General features: G+C 38.4%; 1 protein-coding gene across 5 annotated transcripts in view; it reads left to right on the top strand.

Moving 5' to 3' along the window:
* Window positions 1-27390, top strand: part of Ddr (discoidin domain-containing receptor 2) — a 224286-nt gene that overhangs the window by 165527 nt on the left and 31369 nt on the right. For all 5 annotated transcript variants that reach the window (XM_072021834.1, XM_072021835.1, XM_072021832.1 and 2 more), the window contains 5 exons: window positions 517-696; window positions 9608-9747; window positions 10631-10838; window positions 12943-13098; window positions 16968-17143. In XM_072021834.1, coding sequence (XP_071877935.1) covers window positions 517-696; window positions 9608-9747; window positions 10631-10838; window positions 12943-13098; window positions 16968-17143 — 860 coding nt within the window. The remainder of the gene's footprint in view (window positions 1-516; window positions 697-9607; window positions 9748-10630; window positions 10839-12942; window positions 13099-16967; window positions 17144-27390) is intronic.

The raw sequence follows: 27390 nt of genomic DNA, 5'->3' as shown, positions 1-27390 counted from the left end.
TATTCATTTCTCTATATAATTTAATTTATGAAATCGATCAGCGCGGTTTTTCAGCCACGATCGAGTTTCGATCGTTAAATTACTCACAAGCGAACCGTATCACTGGACTGCGGATACCTACGGAAATGCATATTTCTACGAACACAATGAAAAGAGCAGGACTTGGTCAGATCACTTATGAATTAAATATACCTAACAAATACTATACTTTGGGATATTTTATATATTTTTGTATAATACGTGCATTCTATAAATTTGTACACCTTTAAATTTTCCATAGCTATATAAAAATCCGCAGTCTACAGGTCAGAAAATAAAAAGTAACCACACGGCGTTTGTATAAAGATTCGAAAGTTTCTCGGTGGCGTCTATTTCCCGAGGACGTGCGCTTTATCCGACGACCAAGCGCAATCTTATCACGTCTCGTCGTGGAATAAAATGTCCGTCTCATCGCCGCGATGATGCATAGTTCACGAACGTACCGTGCTACTATCCTTTTTGTTTTCTCGGTTGCAGACGGCCTGGTGTCGTATTCCATGCCCCAAGGAATTAAGAGGGGATCGGAGGTTGACCTTTCCGACAGGACGTACGACGGCAGGGAAGAAGGAGGTTACCTCTCCGGGGGACTTGGTCAACTTGTCGACGGGCAAAAGGGTCCTGACAACTTCAGATTGGACGTCAGTGGTAACGGGAAAGGTGAGCTACCTCGTGCTGGAACGAGATTAACGCTAGAGTTTGATCGTGTCTAGATTAGCGTGATAGAACCGTCTGCTACGTTCCGTGCTCGCGAGTTACCAGCTTGTTCGTTTGCTTATTATTTCGTTTCTTCTTCCATCTTTCCCTTTTATCCATGTTCTTTTTCCTTTTTTCTATTTTTCTTTCTTTCTAGCTCTTGTTTTTTCGTTGTTCTTTTATTCTTTTTTTCTTTGCGTTACGCGTAGAAAGGATCGTTGAAATTCGGCTTGACAGGGCTGGAGGAGCTAGCAAAGGGAGGAAAAGGAGAATGGTCTGCGGGTGGAAAGAAAACAGGATCGTTTAAGCTAACGGGGCTCAGTTTTACGGGAATTAACAATTCTCCTGCGGGTGTTTTCTCGAGTATTATTAAATCTCAATTGTAAATTCGCTGTTTCGTTTCAACGGCGGAATTAAATTTGCTGGGCGTTATCGAACTGCATACATATTACAACAGGTAGAAATTTCTTTAGCTGTGGCGGAACGTATCGATGATAAAGAAACTCGATGGAGAAGCAAATTGTTTTCTTCGTTCTGTAAGAAAAAGGTAATGAATCGATAGCTCCGATCTTTGAAATAGCTCGATTTTTACGTGACAATTTTTCTCCTAAGTATACTATTGTCTTGGAATTGATTATAGTTATTAGAAACGATACAGTAAGACCGAAAAATTGAGTTCTTAAACGGTGATATCGATTGATACATCCCTTGAAAGTCTCTTAAATTTGAAGCTACACATATTAATTAAAACTGTACGATAAGACTTCGTTGTTTGTTCGATAACAAAAATTAATCTGTTATTGCCAAAGATAGAAACAGTTTGAAATTTATGTATTTTTCAAAAAGTCAAAGGTTTTTAATCCTACAAATATATGAACTTCTTCCCTTGATCAGTGTCGCCACCTTATTACATCTTTTCTATCAACCTAACTCATACAGCTCATACGTAGCCAAGTTAACAAAAGATCTCGCAAGGTATTTGCTGCCGGTGCTTAAGCCGGCGAATAAAATTTTCCTCGTGTCGATTCTAGGTGTATAGAGCAGTCTAGATAGTGATAAGAGAATTCTAGGAAGCTATGTCTGCGAAAGCTAGAGGATACTCGGACTCTTCCGGAGGCAAACGTGTTCCACGTCGCACTCGAATCTGTTCCAATTTACATTTATATTGAACCGCGGACTAGGCTGCGAGCCACGATGCTGTTTACCGGCTCCCAGGATACATTTGTGTCTTTCCATTTACGCCACGGGACAGGCCGAGGCTACGTACTTTCAGCTTCTTAAACTTTTAAACCCGTCGAGACTGCGTGCACCAGCCACTCCTTTCTCTCTATTCTCTGCTTAAACCTCTGTTGCAATCGGAGTCTCTCGAATCGAGAAGAACTGGCCTCTTAGAGTCCTATGCAGCTGCATTCCGTTTCTATTTTCAAAAGACTCGTGAAAATATTTCTTCGCTTCCATTCTTAGTCTGGTTGAGACGATGATGAAGAAGCCACGTCATTGTTTCTATCGTTGTCCAGAAAGTTTCCGTGAAACTTTCGTTACGTTGGCATGGATACACTCACTGTTGCATCCTCGTTCTCGTTAATAAGTTTCCTTGGTTTGCATGCAAGAATGGTACGAGAACTTGAACAGCACGATGCGATCAGAATGTCAGTGGGAAACGGCTCGTCAGCACCGGAGTGAGTAATTAGGTCATTAGGTAATAACTTTCATATTGCAGTTTAGCGAACGTCACGGCAAGGACAGGGACCGTTGCTGATTCCAATATCGTCGGGCTGCATCTGTGGTATTTTCTAAATTTTCCCGCATCCAGATTTCTTTGATCCGCCGCCTTGTTAATAAATCTTCTCCGTAAATTGTTCGCCAAGCTGTTTTGTTGAATGATGACTTGTTACTCAGCGATGTTATAAATGATAACGCGTACAAAGTTAGTTGCTTTGATGAATGGAAGAGCAAGGAAAAATTTCAACATACAAAATTTGAGTCATTAATAGTCGTCGTAGAAAATTATATAAATGAACTTCGTTCCTCTATCGCTTGCAAAATTGTTTAAAAGGTTGTTTAATTAATATATTTTTGTTCCGTACCGCGACCCAGTAATTATACACTCGTCCATTTCTTCATCCACGGTATTTCACAATTCTTTTCTATTTCTATAACAACCTTTCAACACTAGTTGTTTCTCATTTTTTAAACATGCCATACACATTTTCTCATTTTTATTTCTCTGTCGTTCCGCTTGTCTAACGCTTTCTTTAACACAATCGCTCGGACCTGCAATAATCCTCAAGGTGTCATTGCTGCCGTGTCGAAAATTAGTCTTTATCACCACTGATTCCATCTGCCTGCCATAAGGTTTAGTGTTTGCTGTCGAGTCTTTTATTTTCACGATGTATTAGGTCGAGGCGCTCCTTGGTTTCATTACTTGTAATGGTTAAACGCTGAAACACGCGAGATTTCCGCGTGCGTCACTCGAGGCTACGCTCCGTACTAGCGACTGACCTTCAGTTTGGAGGCGGTCAGTTCTCATTTTTTCCTATCAGTTTTTCCAACGAATTAGCAACGATGACCATTATTGCCCTTACTTCTTCACCGAAAATGTGAATTGACGAATTCTCTTGTCCCATGTTCTAGTTTTCATCTCAAGTTTTGATCTTTTCCACATCTACCACCGATACTTCGCTTGTACTCAGCTCTCCACATACTCATCACAAGACACACAGAGAAACGACACTGATCCGCTTACACTTAACATTCATCCGTACATTCAGTCGTCTTTGTGTCTTTGCGAAATGTATAGCTATATTTAAACTGTAAAACAAGGTGTCGGATTCATTCGAAATATCCCTATCATCGTAATCGAAGTAGAGAATCGGCTGGCTCGTGGTGTCGATACTAATCGAGACGAGAATTTACGACTGTCGTTGACGAGTCGCACCGCAGACGCGTTACTCCGCGAACACAGTCGAACAATCTTTGTAAAACCATTCAAATCAAAGACCACAGGAGAAAGAGAATATTTTGATTATATCTTCCGATTCAAAGAATTCCAAGTTTCAAGCATACAAAGCTTTCACAGATACAAATCCACGAAGAATATAATATAAATATTAAAAAGAACTGTAATTAATACAAATGTAAATTACGGAAATACAAATCTACAGAATTTAAGAATTTCAAGATACAGAAGATCAAGGACGCATTTAATATTTCATGACAGTTGATATTTTTTTAAATATTCATGAATTTGATCCGAATGCGAAGCAAGAAGTATAAAATTAGTATAAAATGTAATATAATATACTATAAAATGAACCAAGAGCGTATTGAATTTTACAATTACTCTCCGTAGAAAACAAGGAATACAGCTCATCACATTCCTGCCCTTTGGCCTATAGTCATAACCCTTGGAAAAATAGTTCGACACTATGACTACTAAGCTGTTCCTCATCTACGTCGTTTAAATTCTCTTTAGAAATCGATAACACGCGAGCGTATACCGTTTTACGATCGCCATACGCTCGGCAGTATAGTTTCAGGATGGTTTAAGTGAGAAAATCATCAAGCTACGGTGTGGTATATACCCGTTGGTTCGGCGGTTATCTTACGACCCTTCTGAATGTTCAGAATTGATGGTAGATAACGGCCAAAGGCGGCGGCGGCGACGACGACAGGGAACTGGAAACTATTTACTCGGGGGACGATATTAAGGGTGGTTTATATGAAGGCGGATATATCAGAGCGATATAATGCTGCTGCACTGCTGATCGTGAACATTGTCGATAGAGAGGGAAAGCGGGCAAGAAAAGCAGAGGGATGAATGTGCCATGGAAAATCCGAATGCCTACAGCATCCAACGGACACGACGAGTTGAAACGAAACTTCGAACTTTTAATAAGCTCCGAGGGATCGTGGTAGGCTGCCTAGTGGAACAGCTCGACCGATTCCCGCACGAAGACTGCGTGAAGATGGAGCTGCTTTGTCTTGGTACGCTCGACATCTTCTACGCTTCTTTCATCCACCCTGAGAGAATTCGTCGAGGACGAAAGAGAAAAATGCACAGGATTTATAGCGCTAAGAACAAATCTCGGTTACTTCGGAGAGGTACGATCATCGTGTATCTACTGCTCGTCTTATAAAGCGAGACGAGAGGACAGGAGAAATTGAAACGTAAATAAGAGATGCGATTATGGGGAGAATCTTGGTATCTCGCTGTTGACTCGTTGTAATATTATGTTTCGAAAGATATTTCTGTTAACGCAGTGTAGCGTTCCGTATACTGTAATTATTGAAATTTCGAATTGCATGGAGTTGCAAGCTTTGATACGCCTGTGAACGATAGAAACTTGGGTTGCGTTCTGAGCTGGATTTTGCAAGGTCACAGGAAGTTTTGGAATTAGGGTTACATAGCAATCACTCGACCTTATATTTCAATGTAACAACTAATATATATTTTGTTTCGTTCACTCGCGGAGACACGCGTTCGCGAGAAAGCACGTCAATGGGAGTTGTAAATTCCCGTTACGATTAGATAATCGACGCCGCGAAATGTCCGATCCCCTATTTCGGTCAGGATAACAGAGGTAATTAAATTGATTATGACACTGATATAACAAGTTATTAGTTCCAGTTTATTGTAACAGCTGATGTACAAACTAAATATGAGTTGATAGAGAGTAAACGCAAGTTCGTATGGTGAAAAGTCGAAATGGTGAAGAGCAACTGACTCTCTATGAAAATGATGCTGCGGAGGAAAACTTGTGATGGGTGGATCCAAGGACATGAGATGAGCTGATTCGTTAAAGACAAGGTTTCGCTATGACAGTGAGGAAAATAGGCTTCGTTGGTAATTGGTTAATTTTCCAGGTTGGTGGGTGAGGAAGGAGCTAACTGTCCCTGAAAGAAAGTGGGAACATCATATGTGAGAAAACTAACTCTTCCCATAGTAAACAATAAACTGTTAGAAAATGAATTACTAAAGAGATGTTCGCTCGGTCTGAAGACCTTAGCTAGAGTTTGCTAAGATTTATGATGGGTCCTTAAGGTTATTGAGGGTACGCCATGAGGATGTGCGGACATCTGGTTGCCAGCCTGTCCGCGGGATGTGGTCTGGTCTAGGTAGAGAGTCGGCCGACGTAACATATTTTATACTTAACAAAAAACAAGTAAAAAAGCATATGTAAGAATGGTATATCTATGTTCGCGATGATTGTGTTGCAAACTATGTTTAGAATCTATGGGGTACGAGTTCTTATAAATAATTTCAATGAGAATTATGTTTTCATGCTACTGATAGTATATGAAGTATAGTGACGAATTTTGTGACTTTTTTGCTAATGCATAAAGCTGATAAAGCGAGGCGTCAGATCACCTCTGCCTTAACATACCTAAATTCTTCTCATTGAGTATTTTCCTTGTAAACATGCAAGCTCTTGAATTGCATATTCAATCCTTAAATGGAACTTATCGTTTCAATGGAACAATGATTATAGAAAAATCCATCTGATTTCAATTACCATGTGATTACATATTCCTTTTTACAAGAAAGTTTTTTTTTTTTTTTTTTTTAGGTCATTCACATTAAACTTTCCGGGAGTTCATTTCGACGAATTCACGTGGAATTCGTAAAATCGCGCGCTCACGAAAGTTCGGCCGGAAAACCGCAGCCAGCGTCCGGTTAAAGGCGGAAATTCGAAGCGAACCGCGAAAAGTAAGAGAGAAACCAGGTTCGGAAAAACGCGTAACTCGCGGTCGCGGCCGGCTTTAGGGTTATTGCAGTCCATTTTCAATCCGCGTGCACTTCCCCCATGGGGCTCGGTGTGTTCGTACGCGAATATACTCGAAACAGTGGTATCTGGCGTCGCGGATCCGTGCAATAACTGCCGCTGCGGCTCCGTGCCACGAAACTCTTCCATTTTCCGAAACCGTGTTCCGTTGCACTTGCGGTGCGTATCCACCGACACACTTTAAAATAGAAGTTCCAGATCCATATATAGATCTGGAAAATAGTTCTCAATCGAGAACCGGGTTACCGAAAGTTAACTCGAAAAGTAATTAAAACGCAGATATGTTAAAATTTTGTTGAAGGATTTGAGAGATTAAAAAGAATTCTTTTTATTTGGAGTTTAAATCCAATAATAAAATAATGTCTCTTTTAATATACTTAGACGCACATACTTGTGCATAGTCTTGCATTAAGTAACTTTTGAACAATAGTCCGTTTCAACGAATCGTAGACAATAGAAACGTTAATAGATCGCGCAATTATAAAAATCAAATTTGTTTAAATCGAGAGAGTGTAGCATAAACTTCTTAGACTTGCCTCACATTACACAAGTTTACGTCTTGCTTATTATCGTTTAAATAAAATGCGTTTAGGGTTATCGAGCCTTAAATTGCATCATGCGATAGTCGATATACTATTTGTTCACAAGATTACCAAGTGATCGATTCCACTGATATTTTACATCAGTTCTACCTTTACGCTCCCATGCCTCAACCAATGATTTATATGACTATCTCAATCGTTTGCATATAAACTCTAATCGCTTTTGTGATGCTACCGATCTTTTTTCTTTTTTTTTTTTTGTAATTCTCTTTTTAGATTTAAGCTATCTGTATATAGCTCCATTCATAACCGCTAATTGCTTACCTTTATTTTTTGTTTCATTCTCTATTATTATTTATCATTATATCATTATATCTTCGTTATTATTAGCTTATAACCTGTTATAATCTGTTATATTCGCTATTGCAAGAATGGAATTTTTTATTTCTCCCGTAAGTTATTTAATTAATTTCATTGAATTTAATAATGTAATATCACGTTACAAACCGTTTGGAAGAATGATAGGAATATCCGAGATAATATTTCGGCGAAGATCGATGATACCCAGAGGCCGACTAACAAAGATAATCCCGGGAAATTAGCAGCGATGGTAAACCAGTGAATATAAATTAGGAGATGGTTTTAGTTCAGTGGCCGGTTACGTTGCCTGTTCCTGAAACTGGAGAATGGTGAGTCGGGTTTTCGACGAGTCACGAAGGTTGATTGTTAATCGGTGGCCAAGAGCTAGTCGAGGGAATGGGGTTGGCCGGAGAAAAGTTGGGAAAGCGATGAAGGTAAGGACGTTTCGTGCGAGGCGTTCTAGTGGACTCGTTAGTAAGGCTTAAACTTTAAACGGACTTTCTTCACACAGACGAGTTTTATATATCTTTCTATTTCTTCTTTTTATCGTACGTGTAAATCTAGATTTTAGAAATCTATGTATTTAGTTTGTGTAAGGTTCAGAATATTTCATAGTTTCATTTATATAACTTATTGTTATTATGGTAATATTAATAAAATTGTTGTTCTAAAATGCTCTCGTATATGGTAATATAATAAAAATTAGTGGAATGAAAAAAGGGTAGGATATCTGTTAGAAATCTGTAAATTCCGGTGACAACATCGATGAAATTAATGTAGCAAAATATTCTTAGAAGGGTGAGACACAGAACGATGTTTAGTAATCGGAAATGGTCGAGGCAGGGTAAAACAGAAGGGAGGATTCGTTTCGTGCTGAATCCGTTAATGGACTTGTCAGTAACATATAGGGAGGGAAAGAATTGGTTGATCGGATTGCTGGGCCGAGGATTCGAATCGAGATTTTTCATTTGTGGACCGATTCCACTAGCAATTGCGCTATCTGTTCTATCGACGAATCTTCTCTTGCCAATCTAAAAAAATTTTTTCAAATTTACATTTTGAATCACGAATCTACCACGTGTCTTTCTCGCTGCTGTTAGAAAAAGTTACAGTTTTAGTTCATTCCATTCCATTAACATAATATTTACGAATTTAATCATGAAATATGAGATGCGTGTCCTATTTAAATAATTCGCAAAATCTGAATAAAAATTTGAAAGAGACAAGAAAGAAAGTAACGAGACAAAGCAGAAGATTTCATGTTGCGAAGAAACGAAAGAAAGAACGAAGCTACGATCTTTCGCGTTTAAATTCGCCGGTGAAGAGCGCGAATTCAATGCAGTCGCAGATTGCACGAACCGCCTACTATTTCGCATTCAGCTGACGATTAATTAAGGCAACATTCAAAGACCAGCTGTCGTTCGGCTGAAAATAGGTTGGCATTGGGAACGGGCCGGGGCTGAAAGGACATCGCACAATTTGCAACAAATGCGTTCACGTTGAAACAATTTGTTCGTTTGATAGAGACCGGCCCGTTCACACCGCGCAGCAAACAGATTTCACGTCATGGCCGATTCACGGATTATTTATGTTACAAATTTTATTGTCTCGTTTATCGGTACGCGGTGTCGATGGGGTAATCGGATCCAACGACGTAACGTGTCATTTTTCAGATTCACGAATGGAAATATTCTCGTCGTATGCGAATTCATCGCGTGATGTTCGTGTCCATATTGTTAAAAAATATAAACGAGAGAAAAAGAAAAAAGATGCAGAGAAGAAGAGAGAGAGAGGGAGAACATGAAAAAATGGTACATTTATATGAACGAACGGGACTGAAAAAACAGTCGATCGATCGATTGTGTTTCAGCCGATCGCCGACGTTGTTAAACTCGAATTAGTCGCGGATTCGAATTTTATCGGACGCCACTGGTTGGTTGTCGAATGGCGGACGCTTCTTGGTACACCGATTCGCTGTGATTATTGAAGGATCGATGAAAAGACATTTCGTGTAACGTTTTTGTCAGGGTACATTGTGCGGCGGAAGTGTAACGAGGCAGGATTAAAACGTGACAGGTCGATGTTTTTGTTCATCCGTATTCGAACGTTTTAAATCGGTTCAAATGACCTACAGGATGTAGCATTGTATTTTTGCAATAACAAGTTTCTTTTTCTTTCTTGTTTAAGGATACGAATGGGTAGGCTGGAGAAACGACACACCAAGTATGCTCGGTCGTCCCGTTGAAATAACCTTCGAATTCGACTATTCGAGGAATTTCACTGCCATACACTTGCACATGAACAATTACTTCACCAAAGACGTGCAGGTACGTTCAACTTTTCTTCATTTCGACTGTGTTGCAGACGTAAAATATCGCAGAAAGATTTTCCCGAGAGTATATTTTCTCCAAAAGCGATATCCAAACACGCTTCTTCAGATTAATCTGCTTAATATTCCGGTTATAGCCCTTTCTACGCGGAGATCGATGTTTGTTCAATCAGTATGGACTCGCTGCGAGATCCATGAATTCCGTATAATTCATTAAACTTTGTGGATGACTCGTTAACGAGTAAGAAAGACGTGAAAATCGCTCTTTGAACGTTCCTTAAAGCGAACACGCGTTATCTTAACGAACCCATAGCTTCGTCGAAATTTTCTCAAATACCTTAAAAGGGAATGAGAAAGATAGAAGGAAACGATCCAGAACTTTGAACGACGCCCCATCGTTGTTAAACTCGCGTAAACGATCTCGACTACGTTTATCCAGGAAATCGTGCGATAACGTTGCATCGCGGTTTCCATGGTAAATTCAACGCGTTGTAAAAACGCATTTTATTCAACGTGAAAAAACAAATCCGGTAGCTTTTCCGCGATTCGATGGACAGGGAATTAAATTTTTCATTCGATCGGCCCATATGGTTCGACGCTTTTGCGTGGAGAAACTATTTTGCCTCGGTTGAACGATGGTTATTACGTTGCTCCGTATACTCACGCGATACGTACATGTAGCGACGATAGTAGACAAAACAACAATGGGAGTGGAAGCTAAAGAAAAAGAAATAACGAAGAAGAAATAAGGTAGAGAGAAAAGAAGAGAAGAATTTCCATCACGTTCAACGATTCCCTCCTCTGTTTATTCGTCTACCAATCGCTTCATCTTCAGCCATGAACGCGACTGTATTCTCTACACACACGTGATTCTTCCGCAGGTCTTTTCCTACGCGAAGGTTTATCTTGGCACCGGTGGAAACCAGTTCAACGGTGAACCCGTCCATTTCTCGTATATACCGGACCTGGTGTTGGAGCAGGCACGTGATGTTACCATAAAGCTTCACTCGCGCGCCGGCCGTTTTCTGAAGCTACAGCTGTATTTCGCGGCGCGCTGGATCATGCTCAGCGAAGTAATCTTCGAATCAGGTAAGGGAAACACAACGGATCTCTCGATAAAAATCTATTTTTCATCCTACTTCCCCACCTCTTCGATTCACGTTCCGTAGACGAGAGTGTGTACTCTAGGGTGAGAGAAAAACGGAGACACAGGAAAATAGATATGAAAAAAGCTACAGAGACATCGGTAAGAAACATAAGGGACGAAAAGAGTGAAAGAGGGAAAGGGATCACGGGAATCGGGATAGCGAGATATCGAAAACGAAATAACTTCACACGGATTTCAAGGCTGCCACTGAAACTTCGCCAAGAGTAGAAACCGCATCCGGTGCACGTTTCGAGGCCGTCGCTTGCGAACTTTGGATCAAGACACGGATGAGTTTTAAAGTCCCTCTCTCCGCAGACACCCGCCCGGTCGATTCGATTTCCAATTTTAGATGACACGTTCGCCGCTGTGACGATAGAATCGTTGAAAAAGATGAAGGATAATCAGGCAGCTGCGCGCGAACGACGATACGTCAGAACGTTCATCCTTGATGGGACGATGAATTCTTGAACGTGGCTGACAGACGAATCGCCGATAGAATTTTTATTCGCGTTCCTTCTCAATGGAATATCTTATACTACGAATTGTTTTATTTAAAACAAAATTTTAAGATTTTTATGTCAGAGGGAAAGTCTCAATAGTGATTGACGTGGAAGATATATTTTAACTATATAAAGTATGTATCTGCGAGACAGATTAATATCTATTAATATCTATTAAATTAATTCAGAAGGTTCATTCAAAGATTCGAAATTTTAAGTTCCACCTTCTAAATTCAAACTTTTAGAAACAAAGTTCTAAATTGGAAAAATAGATTTCTGCAGGATATGTACATAACGAAAATTTCATATTTCATATGCAATCGAGAACGCGCGTCTGTTTATCAAAAATGTAGCATAATCTACGAAATGAAAGTCGCGTCCACAGCGATCGTGTTAAATAACAAACTCGGTAATGAATATTACAAGTCGAAGAAAAATTTACATTATACTTTAACGACATCTCCCTCTAAACATTCGAGGTTAAGAGAGTGAAGAGAAAAACCGCTCGTTAATTCGAAAATATTCCCGCTGCTTGTAAAACATTCAAAGGCGGTCTCCTCAGTTATTCCGGTGGTGCTTCTCGGTCGACTCGGAAGCATCAACGTCCAAGAAAAAAGGCGAAAGTATACGCGGCACGTTACGCGAATCAGAGCACGTGGTCGCGAAACAGAAGCGAAACTTGGACAGTTGCACCGCGAAGCGCACGCCCTCAAAAACTTTGGTTCCCGTGGCGAACAGCGAAACCGTCGTTAATCATTCTCTCGGAGTTCTATTCCTCCGTTTCCGCGAAAGATAACTTCGATTGCTTATCCTCAAAGTGGCTTGAATTCCTCGGCATCCTCATCCCATGCAATTCGCCTTAGTTTTTTCGCGAACGTGGCGCGAATCGTCCTACTAGACTTCTACTTAATTTCTCGTCCCGTTCCAGCCCTCCACTCTCTTTTATCTCTTTCGTAATTTCGATTCGATCGATTCAATTGAACAGAGTGCAAAGATTTTTGTACTACATAAAAGGAAAGGAAAAGTTCGTATAAAAGAAAAAGGAGAATAGCGCCACTTTCCAGCAATTTGAGTAAACAAAAGCCAAGAGAAAATCGATCAAAGTTACATCATTTTTTCAAACTATATTTTCAAGCTATAAATTTATCCAAGATCAATTTATACAAGTTTTCGACTATGTAACTTATACCTTTTTTCTTTCCTAATAAAAATACGATTTAAATATCGCAGATTTTCGCTGATCGTTGCAAATCCTACAATTTTTAAACAATTTTCTTCATCCGAGAATGGCAGAGAATGAATGAGTTGTATTAAAACGGTACGCGGAAATTTCCAAAGTGGCTACTTTTTTATAGTTCTATTAAAACCAACAATCTCATCTCGCCCTAAGCATTAAGAAGATCACCCTACTAAAATTACGTGATAACCGTATTAATTTCGAGGGTGGTTAGCCCCTTACTGTGTGTTTAAAAGAGCCTCCCCTTCCGTTAACATTCAATTCCTTTGATGGCCGCAAATTTCATTAGTCTCCATTCCTGATGTGCAGTAATCTCCGAATGGAACAACACCGACGATGAAGAGCCGAGGAACAAGAGTGCCATTGTATTGGCCACCGGCAGTCCCTATCAGAATAACGAGGGACCACTGCAAAGAGACGAAGTAAAGGCCACTTTTAATAAGGAGGAAAACAACGATAATGCCCGTAAGTCTCCCCGTCGGTTTCTGCTATTGTTGCATCGAAGGACACCCTTCGTAATTTTCCGCACGATTTCCACTCTTCTTTATTCCCTTCCCTTTCTCTCCTCTTTCCTTTTTTCCTTCTGCTCTCCAGATCGCTCGCCTTTTTGCTGTTTGGAAGCTGCAGCTTCGAAAATTGAATGCCGATCACGAGCGGCCCTTTCTTTCCCTTGCTCGCATTTCTCTCTGTTTTTCTCTTCTCTTTATTCGCATTTCACCGGTCGTGTTCGCGATGTTCGTCGCGAAACCTTTCGCGATATTTCGTCGACGCGCAATAAAGTTGCAAAAAAAGAAGTAGGAATAAAAGAAGAGAAGAGAAATTTTATTTTCAACGGCTTCGTCACGGATAATTTTTGGCCGAGAGCTTGTCCAGTAACGACACGTTGAATGGCAGCGACACACACGTTGCTTCGAAACGTCGAAGAACAGCGTAGCGATCGATCTATGAAAATACGCGATATAGAATGTACAAAATATCATGCATATTTCCTTGAAGTATTTTGTTAATCGTATTGCGATTAATTTATCGATGCATTAAAGCTAACATCGAGACGCGAGAAATATTATTAACGATTTTCACATGAATTTTCTATTTTTCATATATATATATTATTCCCTATAGAATCAAGTTAAATTATGTATGTGTATAAATGTTAATATCTTATGAACACGCTATAGTATTGTAGTATATGTCATTATAGATGCAACAGCTCTTGAAGCGAGTGAACCATTTGCTCTAATCGAAACGAAAAATTATTTCGAATTTTGAAGGCACTGACTTTCCAACTAGCGCGCATTTGAGTTTTTTCACCTGCTTTGTGAGTCTCTCTTAAAATTCTAAACTCTGTTTTCGTATTTAACTAGCTTTCAGATAATGCAATGAGTACAACGCACGATTGCCTGTACATTTCTGAACATCTGTATGCGATATCATGGAACATAACGTACAATGTAGGCGATAAAATGATTACTATATCAGTCACAAGTTGACGTATCCACAATCCTATTACTTCTCAAATGAGCTGTGTACAAACCGAGCGATCGCGATAAACCAAAAAGCGGTGAAATTGTGTGCAACGCTATAAAAGCAAGATAAAGTGTTTACACGCAGGTTGCACGGCTCTCTAGTTCCTTTCTTTCCGTTCCTTTTTAAATGCACCGTAACGTCTCCCAGGTGTTCTAAAAAATACACGGTCGGTGATCAAAGAAACAGAGCGGAAGAGATCGACAATACTCTCTGCGGCCTCTATAAACCGATAATGTAGCTATGCTTCGTCTTTTGTTTCACCATCCTCGAGTAGAAAGCAAAATCTAATTAATTTCTTTTTCCCCGTTTACTACCTCTGCCGAGGCAGCACTTCACTTTGAATCGAAGTGTTAAAGGAAGTAACTCTTAAAGTACTGACCGCCCCATTCTTTTACCAATCGTTTTATTCGACAAACTGTCCAGTTGTCTTGGAGTTCCTTTTTCTTTTATCCATGCTGCGGACATGAAGTTTAACTGATCGTTATAGTTTCTTCTGTTTGATCGACTTTTCATAAAGTGATCAAATCAGATTATATCGGACTTTTCTCCTTGTTCACGATCCGGTTATTCGTATATTATATAATTATATAATTCGTATTATATACTTGTTTGCTTTACATGTACTTTTACCCAACCTAATTCACGAGGTTCTTGTAAACAGACTGCTTGAGAAGTCACGAAATGAATATGATAATTTAGACGTACTTTGTCCGTATTCGTGCAATTATTATTATTTTACTTGGTATACATTCTTTCTGCATTAAAATAACATCGTAGTAAATCGGTACCTTTGTTACGGTTGTTTGCACAATTCGAATATTTTCATTGTGAGTTTCTTATTGGTACTTCGAGTCTTGTACATAGAAAATAATCATAGAGAATTGTATCGAACAAATATAACAGATACGCGAGCATTTCTATCTATTGTTTGATACAAAATTTACGTATACCTGTGCCATGATGAGTAGCATTATCACGTCGGAGAAACCAGATGTACCAAGATACTATCGCTTCGATCGTTGCAACTTGCGTGATACACGCTTTCTATAATAAATGACGCATCGTATCTATCTGTTAGAAATATGATATTCGTAAAATATTGGCATTTTTATATTTAAATACAATCTCCAACACTAACGATTTAAAGATACAAATCTAAAAAAGATGCTGTTATTTTTCAAGCAAATTGTACATGTACAAATAGCTATAATATGTACCGATTTCTTCAGTAACAAGATAAGATAGAAATAACAATCATGATGTAATTACAAGGTCTGAAACTCCTTTGCCGCGTTATAGTAACACGAAACACGATGTTGCGCTGTTGCCAGGAAGAAAATTAAAAGCCTTTACATTCAATCGATACGCATGCAAGATCGCGCTCGGGTACGTTCAGCTTTTCACGCGATGAAACCAATATTCCGTTTCCTGCGTAACGATTCTCAGCTTGCAAAGGGGAGTGGAAGAAGCGGATAAGAAACGTTACGAAGCATAACGTTCGCTTTTCTCTTCGTGCATCCGTACGAGAAGCAACAAAACGAGACGAGTTTCGTAGCGTTCTCAAGTGAAGCACGAAGCTGCTTGAAAATTTCTTTCGAATAACAGGAAACAATGGAGAATAACGAAACAACGTTCGCTCGAACGTTTCCTACTGATTCCTAGAAAAGCACTTCCTTTCTGAATAATTTTACGAGACAGACCGAAGGTTATATTTGTACAAAAATGCTTTTTTCGAAATTTAAAGTCTCAATCGTCGATCATCTCAGTGACCAAACTAAAAAGAAAATCGAATTTTACTTTCTCTTACAAACTTGTACTATACGTGACTTTTGCATCAATTCGTACTTAAATTGATGTGTAACATGTGTCGTTAGGAGGCTGCAGATGGATTTGTGAAATTCCTAACGTTCGTTGAAAATTCAAAAGTACAGAAATGTCCAGAATGTACATGATATGCAAAAATAAAATATCCGGATCAAAGTACTCGTTATCTCTCATAATCTCCGTTTAGACTCCATACCAATAATAATAGGAATTTATCTAAAAATTGGCGTTATACCTATTATTGCAATTTGAACTCCGAAACACTCGTAGAAGGAAAAGTTCGCGAGTGACGAGTGAGAACGAATAAAGCTTCAGAGTCACGCAGATCACGTGTACGCGTAGCCTTTTTTCGCATTTCTTTCTTTTTTCACTCCGGTTATCCCGTCATCGAGGTGCGTTGAATGACAGTAAAATGACAGACGACAGACGTTCAATCTGGCAATAAAAGCAACGAATCGATAAACTACTAATCGATCGTGATCCAATTACGACGAGCATGATGAACGTAATCATCATTATCGAGCCATCGTGCATTATGCGAAGCTGCCTTCACGATAATATCCAGCGTGATAGGTCGTGTACTTTGGTGTATTAGGTGGCCAGCCTGCATACAGATAGTCGTGTACGCGTACGTGTTTCGTGCATCGCCTACAAACGATCGTCTATAACTCGTAAATGCGTCGAAATCGAACGAACGCAAACGACGTTTTGCTCTTCTTTAGTTGCATCGATTGCTTGGTATTCAGCCAGTTATTGGACAATCAGATCTTATCTGTATGAGGCTGAGAACATGAAAGATAATGGAAAATCCAATGCTACAAATGGTCAGATGATCGTTTCGTTCGCGAGGACAAGTAAAACGTCGTTAAGTAATTCGAGAGATAATATCTGCCTTGACACAAGTGTTTTACATTTTAAGGGATAATATTATATATTATCAAGATATATGTGGATTTCTTTGCCATTATATATACATACATCAGTTCCAGATAAAAGCAAGGAACCAGAATCGAAGCAGTTCGTCGGTCTCGTTATCGGTATTTTGACCACAGTGATCATAATGCTCCTGGCGGCCATTATGTTCATTTTTTATAGAAATCGAAGGTTGAAAGCTGCCCTCGCACCTTCGACGTTCTACGATCAACACGGCGACTTAAAGGTAAGAAAAATTCTTCAAACTTGATTAACCGCGATTTATATCGATATGATTTGCTGAATGTACATGCATATATATGTATAGCTATATTCTTGTATATCCCATAGAAAATTAGCTATCAGCAGGTCCGCGTTTCAATACTAATTTTCGCTGTAATTCAGCTGTATTTCGCGCGGTTCGATACAGAACAACGAATAAACATACGGAGCATAAATAAAAGAGCAGAACAAACAACAGAATCGCAGAATATTCCGGCTGAATCCAATCAGGCTTGTGAATCCATCGTTTAAAACTTTCGAATTACCTTCGTTTCAGAGTTTACATTAGCCAAGTCTCATTTAAAATCCTGCAGACTGGCCGCATTTATTTTGCCTTTTACCGTTTCGAATCGATTTCACTGTTGTTATACAATGGCACAATATAAATCGTTAGGAACGCGAGACCGTCGCGTTTCTCGTTCGATTTCGTTGCGGCGAGAAAATGAAGCATCGAACGCAACCTCGTTAACGGCTAACGCTTTAATTCGAAGTCAGCAATTTGCCAAATGACCGAGGCGAACTTGTTTCCCAGTGTTACGGGATTTTTCTCGACTATGGCGAGATTCATTTGGAGTCTAATAAAGCGGCCGGTAGCGCGCGGTTATTTGCTCTCCGTTTTCACGATGCGTTCGACGAAAAAGGCTTTTGAGCAATCATGGAAAACGTCTTGGCGATGTTAGACGCGTTGACGCTGGATACGAGCCATACAAGTGAAAAAGAGAGGGAGAAGCAGGGTGGTCTGACCAAATATTTTCCTTAAAGCAGCCAAAGGGGCGAATGGGATTGCGCATCGATGGTCGAAACGAGGGATCAAAAGGGTTCCTCGATAAATAGCCGCTAGCTTCTAACGAGCCGAATATTCTTTATAGCGGAGTGTTTTAATTGTAAGGCGGTTGTTGGTGAAAGTGGTCACGTTTACTAAAGTCACGGATTTTTAGCCATTTTCATCTCGTGCGCTAATAATTAAAATTTTGCCGCATACCAAAAAATATATTATATTTGATTCGAGACAGAGTATTCACACCGGACAATTTTTTTTATTTGTCAATCTAAGGAAAGAAAGGTCAATGTCCTTAATTAAAGAGTCAGGTGTAGCACGTTTTAAAAATTTTTACTACACGTAGATGAGAACCAGCGTGTTAGATCTTTCCTCGCAAATAGTCTACAGTCTTAAAAGTATAAGAGGAGTGTTTGGATAGATAGGTTGGGATTATGGAGCGTTCGTGGAAGGGCAGAGTGGAAAAAGTAGAAAGAAGGACGAAAGAGAAGTGATAGGAGAAAAGGAAGAAAAGGGAAGAAGACATCGGAAGTATGGAATAATAGATTAGACTTAATTCTCGTTGAAAAAAAGTCGAATCTTTCCGTTGCAAAGTATTTCATTATCTTGATCATGATATCAGTGGATACATGTTCGTAAAAATATTTCGAGATACTTAAAATACATGAAGCGATTATAAGAGAAAGATCGCTTGCGACCTAACTAGGTCGATGCCCTATATCGACGCTGTTCAAGTTAAGCTACAGAGCTTAAGTGGTCCCCTTCACTCTGTCTCGATTTACCAAAGAACAGAGTCACTGGCGGACATCAGCTTGGACATGACAGGCGTACTACCGGAACACGCTCACACTTTTCCAAAGAATACATTGATAAATCTGTCTAAACGATGACTAAGAACTTTTTTCACTCGTTTTATGGTTGCATCAAAAGTGCAAAAAAAGTTTGAATGGATTGCTGAAAATGAAGACTATGTGACACTTAGTTTGAAAGCAGAACATCGCGCCTATGTTCCAAAGGGATTTTAGTTTATAGTAGTATTTAGTATTTTTAGTAGTATAGTAGTTTTTAGTATTTTATTTATTACCATCCGACGATAATCGATGCTTGTATCAATAGCAATTGTTCTGGGAGAAATTAATTACAGATTTGTTATCCCTGTTTCAAATTCTGTCAAATCCTCGTGAGTTAGCTTGCAAGAACGTCGAAGATTCACCATAATGTTTAGCGCAATTAATTTAAAAAAATTATTAAATGTAAAAATATGTATTAAAAATTGTTTGACGGAAATTATTCCAAAGATATATATTTAGAGAAATGGACGAAGTAATGGTCGTCTAGCTTCTGATAATAAAAGACAAGAAAATATTTAATGACACGTAGTGGACGCAGCAGGATTAATAACAAGCTGAACTTCGTTCGCGTGAATGGACAGCTAGTCTGAGTCTTGGACCCTTCCTCTGAAGTGTACAGAAGACAGTAATTAACAGATTGCTGAACGATGGGAAATAATAGAAGCCAGACGGTGGCGTTCGTTCCTCCCTAGACGCTTTCCAAACCTATTTTCCAAAAGCGAATTCAACCTTAAGACAGACGCGGTACAATGCTCTGACATTTGCAATTAGAGATGTGACGCCAGGGCTATATTAAAACCGGTAATAAACATTAATTATATTTCCGCGTTTCGCGTAGATGCTTCGAATGGGCGACTTATTGTTCGGGAAAGCTCGAATTATCGTTCTCCTACTGTCTGCTTTAGTAGAACACAATGGATGTTAGACAAAGGAGCTGCGAAATACTTTCGTGATAAATTGAATGGTGTACAATGCCACGTTACAAAACTTTATTTAAAAAAATGTTTAGTTTCGAAATCTTGTTTTATTTGTTCCAAGAAAAGTGACAGACCATGCCAATAGATATATAGAAAAATTCAAATTTACTCTTCTATTCAATTCTATTAACATTCTATCCAAATTTATCCTTTATTCTACCATCTTACCAGAAAATGAAATTCAGCAGAGAATCTAAGGATAGAATTTCTTTATTTCCGTAAGATATCAATGTCTTCGTTTTCCAAAATTACAAATTTAATCGTGTCAAATCAAAAATCACTCTTCTATTTCCTCCCGCTATTTCTACCATACTTATAAAACGAAATGCTACGATTATGCATCATCACCTACGTTCACGTATGTAATACATTCAACAAAGCACAAAAAAAAAAAAAAAAATCTAGACGGCTCTCAAGCACACTTCCTCCTCCCTGAAACGCTGGTATACACAAATAGCGTGGTTCGCGGAGACGCAGCTAATCTTCTCATCGGATCATTACTGAAAGAAACAAGAGCGCTGCCGATGGGGTTGGCTCACGTTTATTACGAAGAAGCACTCCCGTTAGAAGAGGTCCCGCAGGGCTCCCTGTTTCTCCTCGTGTTGCGTCGTTCAAGTACAACGAACCAATATAATTCCCGCTGAATAAAATTTTTCCCAGCCATGGATATACATATATACCGGTGTGGCAGTCGGTCGAGCTGACTCCACTTAATTAAAAGAGCTAGTCGTATGACCGTATTGTCGTCGCGAGACGTGCGTTATCTAGCTCGTTCGCCCACCCATAAGCAAGTCTGTGTACACACGTTCCTGTTCTCCTTTCGTCTCGTTTCACGATGCCACTCCCGACATTAGCCACCTGCTACTTGTCTCGCCTCGACGTTGCAAAGCCCTCGAGTTTCGCGATTTCCCTTTTTTTTTTCTTTCCCCCTTCTCTTTTTTTATTTTTTTACGTCGGCCGACTTTGTTTCGCTTCCGACAGACTATGAGCTTCCGCTGCGAAAGAAAATTCACGCGAACGTCGATGTCTTGAGAGAAAGCAGAGAAACTGGATTTTGTTAGGTTTGTTTGCTCCGAGCTTGGTTTATTTTAAAGATTCTAGCGTGGATGTAGGTGAATTTATGGTGTTAAGATTGGTTAGTCGTTTTTATTTTTATATTATTGCTTGTGAAATTAAGAGTCGGGTAATGTTCATAGGGTGGGTGAGATTTGAGGCTTTGAATTGGAATATTGTCCATTCGAGATGTTTGAAAGTTCAATTTTAAATTCGGAGTTTCGTCCGAAATCGTTGGAATGGATTTTCGATGGGGTTTTGAGTTAGGAGTATTGTCCATTTTTCACAATTATAATTTTTTATGATTCAGTCTCCACATCCGAGATTTTAATTACAATTATTAGAATATAGGTATATATAATATGTAAAACGTCGATGAATTTCTGTATTTCAAATTTTTTCACAATTACAATTTTCAAACGTCTAATTTTTAAACCCAAAATTTTGGAAAAGTTAATGTGATGAAATTTTGATGAAGCTTCAAGCTAAAATGTTATTTATATTTTTACAGTTATAATTTTCTAAAATGTGGCCTTTAAACCCGAAATTACGACTGAAATTGTTTTAATAAAACTTTGATAGACTTTTGAATTGCGAGTTTCGTTTATTTCCACAGTAGCAGTTTCCTAAAATATATTCTCTGAAGCTAGAATTTGGACCGTAGATATCGCAACGAAATTTTGATGAAGCTTTTGTAATTTTCTTAAATCTTGTCTTTGAACCTACAATTTTAACTGAGGTTGTTGAAATGAAATTTCGATAAATCAAAATAAACGTTAAATCGACGTAAAATCGTACTGTTCCGTTTCAATTAGCGAGATATCTGCGAAAAGTTGTTATTCGTTTTCTCTATAGAAATATGATTACAAACCCACCATTTTCACCGATAAAATGTTATATGAGCTGTGTATACAGCTGTACAAATTCCATTGTTGTGAAGCGAAAGGTTTATCTGATTTTTTCATTGTTGCTTTTAATCCATGAAAAATTTGTGGGCGATATTTCATAGGTTAGTGGAATTCGCTTGATGGAAGGACGATGAGATATTTATACCTTTCAATACGATGGTCGCGTGGGTTTTAGAATAATGAGTGAGGCACTGCCACGATGATGAACGTGTATTGTTAGAACGAAAGCCGGATAGTATTCTTCATGCTCTTCTAGGTTGCTTCAGAGTAGATTTGTTTCGAAATATTTGTACGCAAAATTATTAAATTACTAGTCACGAGTGAGAGAGTCGCGGATGAGAAATACGACGAATACGTGGAACGATTAATTCCGAATTGTCGAGTTCCTCTGCTACGAATTTCTGCGATTTATGTTTCCAGAGAAATACTAACTTGCTCGATACTAACAGAAACTTTCAACCGGAAATAAATTTTAACGTTTACGATTCATCGATCGCTCTTCAATCAGTCTTTTCACGGCTCATCGACGTTACATAGTGAAATAATCTCTTTCTCTTTTAATGCTATCTTCCCTCATGGCTTCGATGTAATAGCGAGCGTAAGCTTAAAGCGTTTCGTATAAATAGTCGAAACAATACCAACTTGTTTGAATTTTTTACGTGTTCGTAGTTCGTAGTCGTATTAACGTGCTCTGTAACACAATGTCAGGTTCGTGGCGCTGTTTCACAGTTCGTTACTTTTTAACGTATCGTGAAAAATACGTGTTTTCTGAACGTCAACAGTGACGCTCAACAGGAGTCGGTTTTCTGGCCTGTCGAATAACGGCACATAGAACCGAATTATTCTCTGGTATACTTTTATTTTTTTCTTGAAATTCTCCTCCTTATCTTACGAAATTAATTTCATTCCTTCGTTTACCAGATGTAATTTTTATGTATACGTTTATAATACTTATTTTTAATGAGACACGGCACAATGCAAGTCAGTTTCTTACAACTCAAGTGTATTCACTCTTCTGGTCTTTCAACTCGTACAGAACTTGCTAAAGACTAACTCGTATATTTCTTCTACCATGACATTTATCCCTGCATTTATACATTTTCTCTCTATTAATTCAGGTAAACTCGGGTAAACTTTGTAAACATTCCAAGAAAAGATTTGAGGGCGTCCATCCAAAAACTTGGGCGACTACATACCCTTCTTTTGTCTTTCGAATTCATATTTAAACTTAAATACTTTTATATAAATAATTGTCATTGCCACGTGACGTGAACCATTTATGGGAAATTTTAATATGTAAATAATATTCATAAAATTCAACGTAACGTGCATACATATACGTAGTATTCAAAGAATTATCCGAATAATAACAAGCACACCATGGTTCATGATATATCATACAGTACGTAAAGATTATGAAAATGAAATTATTATAAGAAGCTTTTACGTCACTCGAACGTCATAGTTAAAAAACTATATGATCTATCCCCGGATACTCAAAGATATAAACGCGTTAATCTTTTGAGCAACAGACGGAGATTCTACCATCGTTTACTATCTTGTGTCCTTAGATTGCAGAAATTTATGTGAATTCGTATTTTTACGAATTCAAAAAATTGAAGTCACGTAAATTATTTTCCGCATCATGTATTGTAAACAGTACTATACTTTGAACGTTTCGTATATTTTAATACATTATCTGTACTTTGAGCATTTCTGCACTTCCAAATTTCTCATAAACGTAAAAAACCACAATCCTCGTACCATTATGAACTTTAACGATGCGAAATATCTACAATTTAATAAAATATAAATCTCTACCTGGTTCCACTTTTTCATATTGGTAAAAAAAATATGAAATTACGCAAATATCATGTGATTTAATTGGCATCATCAACGAACGTTACTCGACATCCCCGTTAATTACCCAGTAAATTTCATCCCCTTCAAAGGAACAGCAGGAATTTCTTCTTCGTTGGTATAATGGGACAAATTTTGTCACTTTCGTTTCGGGTTAGGTTGGTATTGGATCGAAGGCTGGGCGTAGTAACCAGCTGCGAAAGGCACGCGTGATTTCATTAAATTTCATGGAATTTATTATCTTGGAACGGCCCGATCCGTGACGCACGCTAGTAAACGCGCTTTTATTCCGATTCGGTATAGACTATGCCAGAGGCGTGGTAGCGTTGGTGGCAGCAGGGATCGTAAAACGAGAGGGTGGGCGAGTTGCAGGGTTGGGTGGGAGGCGTTCAAAAGTGAGGTAATGCGATTACCGACTTTAGCTGTGGGGGGTTCGTCGCGATACGAGGGGTGGTCGAGCGAAAACAGATTATTTTAATTTAAAGCAACAAACTCCCTGATTCCCGTATACTGTAATCCTCCCCGCAAATTTGACGTACGCGTGTATCCCGATTGTCACGGCCAGTAGTTTCCTGGTTAAGCATTAGGAGACAATCTGGCCACAGGCTGGACCATCTTCTTGATGAAAGTTAAACAGATTCTGCCACTTTCTTAACGTCCATTATTTTCGTTCCCTCTTTTCTGCTTATCGTTTCTGTTGGTTTTATTGTTTTGGTATCTTTTTAGTGAAGCTGATTTACATGAGCTATCTGACTAAAGTTTGGAATTATTAAATATTACGTAGAATTCAAAGACTTGAAACGAATTCGATTTGGGATTCTATCGTCTTAGAAATATTTGGCAAAATGTCCTAGGAATAAAGTGACTTAATGTTGATATATATGGTATCGATTTGGAATTAACTGTGCAAGTTAGACGTGTTGCAACATATGAGTCATAAGACGAGGCAAAGTGAGAGCGTCTCATCTTGTTGTTGTGCCTCGGAACACGGACACCACCTCGACACACGAAAATAGCGTTAGACTATCTCTAGGTAAAAACAATGTCGCCGTGGAGAGCATCCGTCGTTCTAAGACAAATCTATCTTCGCGACTACGATTGTACGAACGTCTATCGGCGGTACTTATAAGCCTTTATGTTAATATCTATTCTAAATACATTTGACGATTGCAATAGCAATCTTATTCATCGTTATAATTTAAATCCAATCTCCTCACATCATCCGCCACAGACGTAGGTAAAGAAAAGAAGGGGATACCGAATTTATAGGAGAATGGTAACAAGTGGCAGAATTTTTATTTTGAGAAAACTGTGGATAAGTGACGTTGTAAAATGGAAGAAATGAAAAATGAATAATGTGTTAGATTCATCGTCCTATTTTTCGAGTTTTCTTTGGACAACATGTTGATTTACTGCGTAGAATGGCCAGAAAGATGGATCGAAGAATTTGGAGGTGGTGCTCATAAAGGTAGAAAAAATGTCATGTTCGTGCAGACCTGTGTATCAATCTTCGTTAAAACTCGGATAATTTATTTGATTTACAACGACGAATGACGTGAGGTACTTTTTTTTAGTGTACGTGATTAGACATTTAATATTTGTTACAGTGAAAGACAGACACGCGAAACATATTTTACAACAATCTGCAACGAAAATTTGATTCGAAATAAATATTACATTAGCCTGTCTTTTTAGTGTGTTTATTATTTGCCCCATTTTGTACGCCAATCTTTCTCTCATTATCGTTGGAAAGGAACACAAAACTAAGCGTTAATAGGCGAAATTATACGAATTTAAATTTTCACGCTTTCACAATTTTTGTTTCTATAAATTACGAAGAAGAAAGAATCGGATCATCGCATTCCGACAGGAATAAAAATAGAGCGGAGAAAAATATAGGGAAAACGTTGATACAACGTCAACATTTTTCTTGCTCTTCTGATTTTGATATCAAACGACTAACTTGATTAATTTAATATGACAGGCAAAGAAAGGAGAAATCTATCAGATCTAATAAAAGATATATTAATTCATATCTTTTAAGATTTCAAAAAGATCAAGACATTATATAATTAATCTTATGACAGTAAAAATATTTGAAATACTTTTTATTCTGAAACTAAATAAAGAGAGGAAATAGCATTGATAGACATCGTATTGAATTTAAAAATAGTTTCCATGGAAAAGATGGAAAATGTTACGTATCATGTTTTCTGTAGTAGATCTCAAATACAATCTTCTCGAAATTGAATATACACGCATACGAATAAGCAAAAAATGAAGGCAACCTACGAATTGCTCATTCAAATTACGATTCAATGGATCTTCTAGAACACATTATCAAACAATGAATATTATTAAACTATTATACAAACATGACTAAATACGTGGCTTATTATACAATCCTCCGTACGCTCGCGAGCATGAAATTAAACGATAACATCGAACGTTCGATCATTTGAATTTATAATCAAGGTTCCCTCGATTCAAGCGTGCACAGAAACTCAAATCAAAAAATAATAGAATTCAACTGCTATAACTAAATTGTGGTTCGAATGCAACTGAATTCGCCGAAAAAGGACCGGAAATTGGTGAGAGGATAAATGACAGTCTCGCAGGAGGAGGATGTCGAATGGAGGCGGAAAATGTGCAGATATCCGACAGGTTGTGCAGCTTTCGCCGGTACGGGGGCGAAAATGCAGCCATGGTAATGAAAATGGCAAAAAGCACTCCGTCGCTAATTAATGGAAGATCGTTTTGTTCGTGGAATCTACCTTTGGGCGTCTGGGATTTCATCAAGTAGCACCGGGCTCGGTATTTCGATTCACGTTTTTATTACGTTTATCCGCAGCTAATTATATTGCGCCATATTTATCGCATTCGCCAACACGAAATTGCTCTTGATGTGATGCAATTATTTCACCGTGCAATATTACTCTTTGATCGCGATAAAAAAGACAAACATCCCGTAGAATCTTGGTAATTCGACCATTGTAAAGTTCTCTTCATTTCGAATATTTCTCTCCCAATTTCGAGCTCCTGTTTCCCTTTTACCTTTGCCGCTTTTTACAGCGCGCGCAACCAGCAACGAAAATCTACAAGGAATTTTTTAAACCTTTACCAGAGCCGGTGTAATTTAGTTCGTTTCTTGTATTCCCTCTCGAGCTGAAGAACATCGCACCATCCGCAATTACTTTTCAAATTGGTTTTGTAATTTACATAACACGCCCCCGCCTACGTTTCTATCGGAAATCAAGATTCTCTTACACAATTAAAATAATAGTATTCGTGAAAGTTTGCTAGCCACGGGTCGCAAGTTACTGGTGCTAACAAATTTTCTTGCATGTTAGCAATTGGTTTGGTTATAAATCAAATTTTATGATCAAAGTATTCCATTCGATGTAGAATTAGAAAATTATAAAGGAGAAACGCTATAATATAATTTATATATTATAAGCTGTAAGTTGTCAATTCGCTAATATTATTAATCGGAAAATTATTATTCGTAACTTCTACATACCTATTCGTGAAATATATGCTATTCGTACAAAATTTCCGAATTTCTTCAATGAATTTCAATTTCGAATTAGAAAGGTAACTTTAATCTCACGATAGGAATCGTAGATAATTGAATGTTTTTTTTATTTTTGTAAGAAACTCACTACGATGTTGGTTATGGGAAAAAACGTTCTCTATGTTTATGAACAAATACGTCATGATAATAAGTTCGTTGGAGCGTTTTCGTTGGCTATAACCAGAAGCTAGTTATATGACGGGTATCGGTC

This window comes from Bombus fervidus, chromosome 2 (genome assembly GCF_041682495.2).
Source record: "Bombus fervidus isolate BK054 chromosome 2, iyBomFerv1, whole genome shotgun sequence".
NCBI lineage: Eukaryota > Metazoa > Arthropoda > Insecta > Hymenoptera > Apidae > Bombus > Bombus fervidus.
Note: the sequence above shows the minus strand (reverse complement) of the source record. Positions and strands in the feature narration are given on the sequence as shown.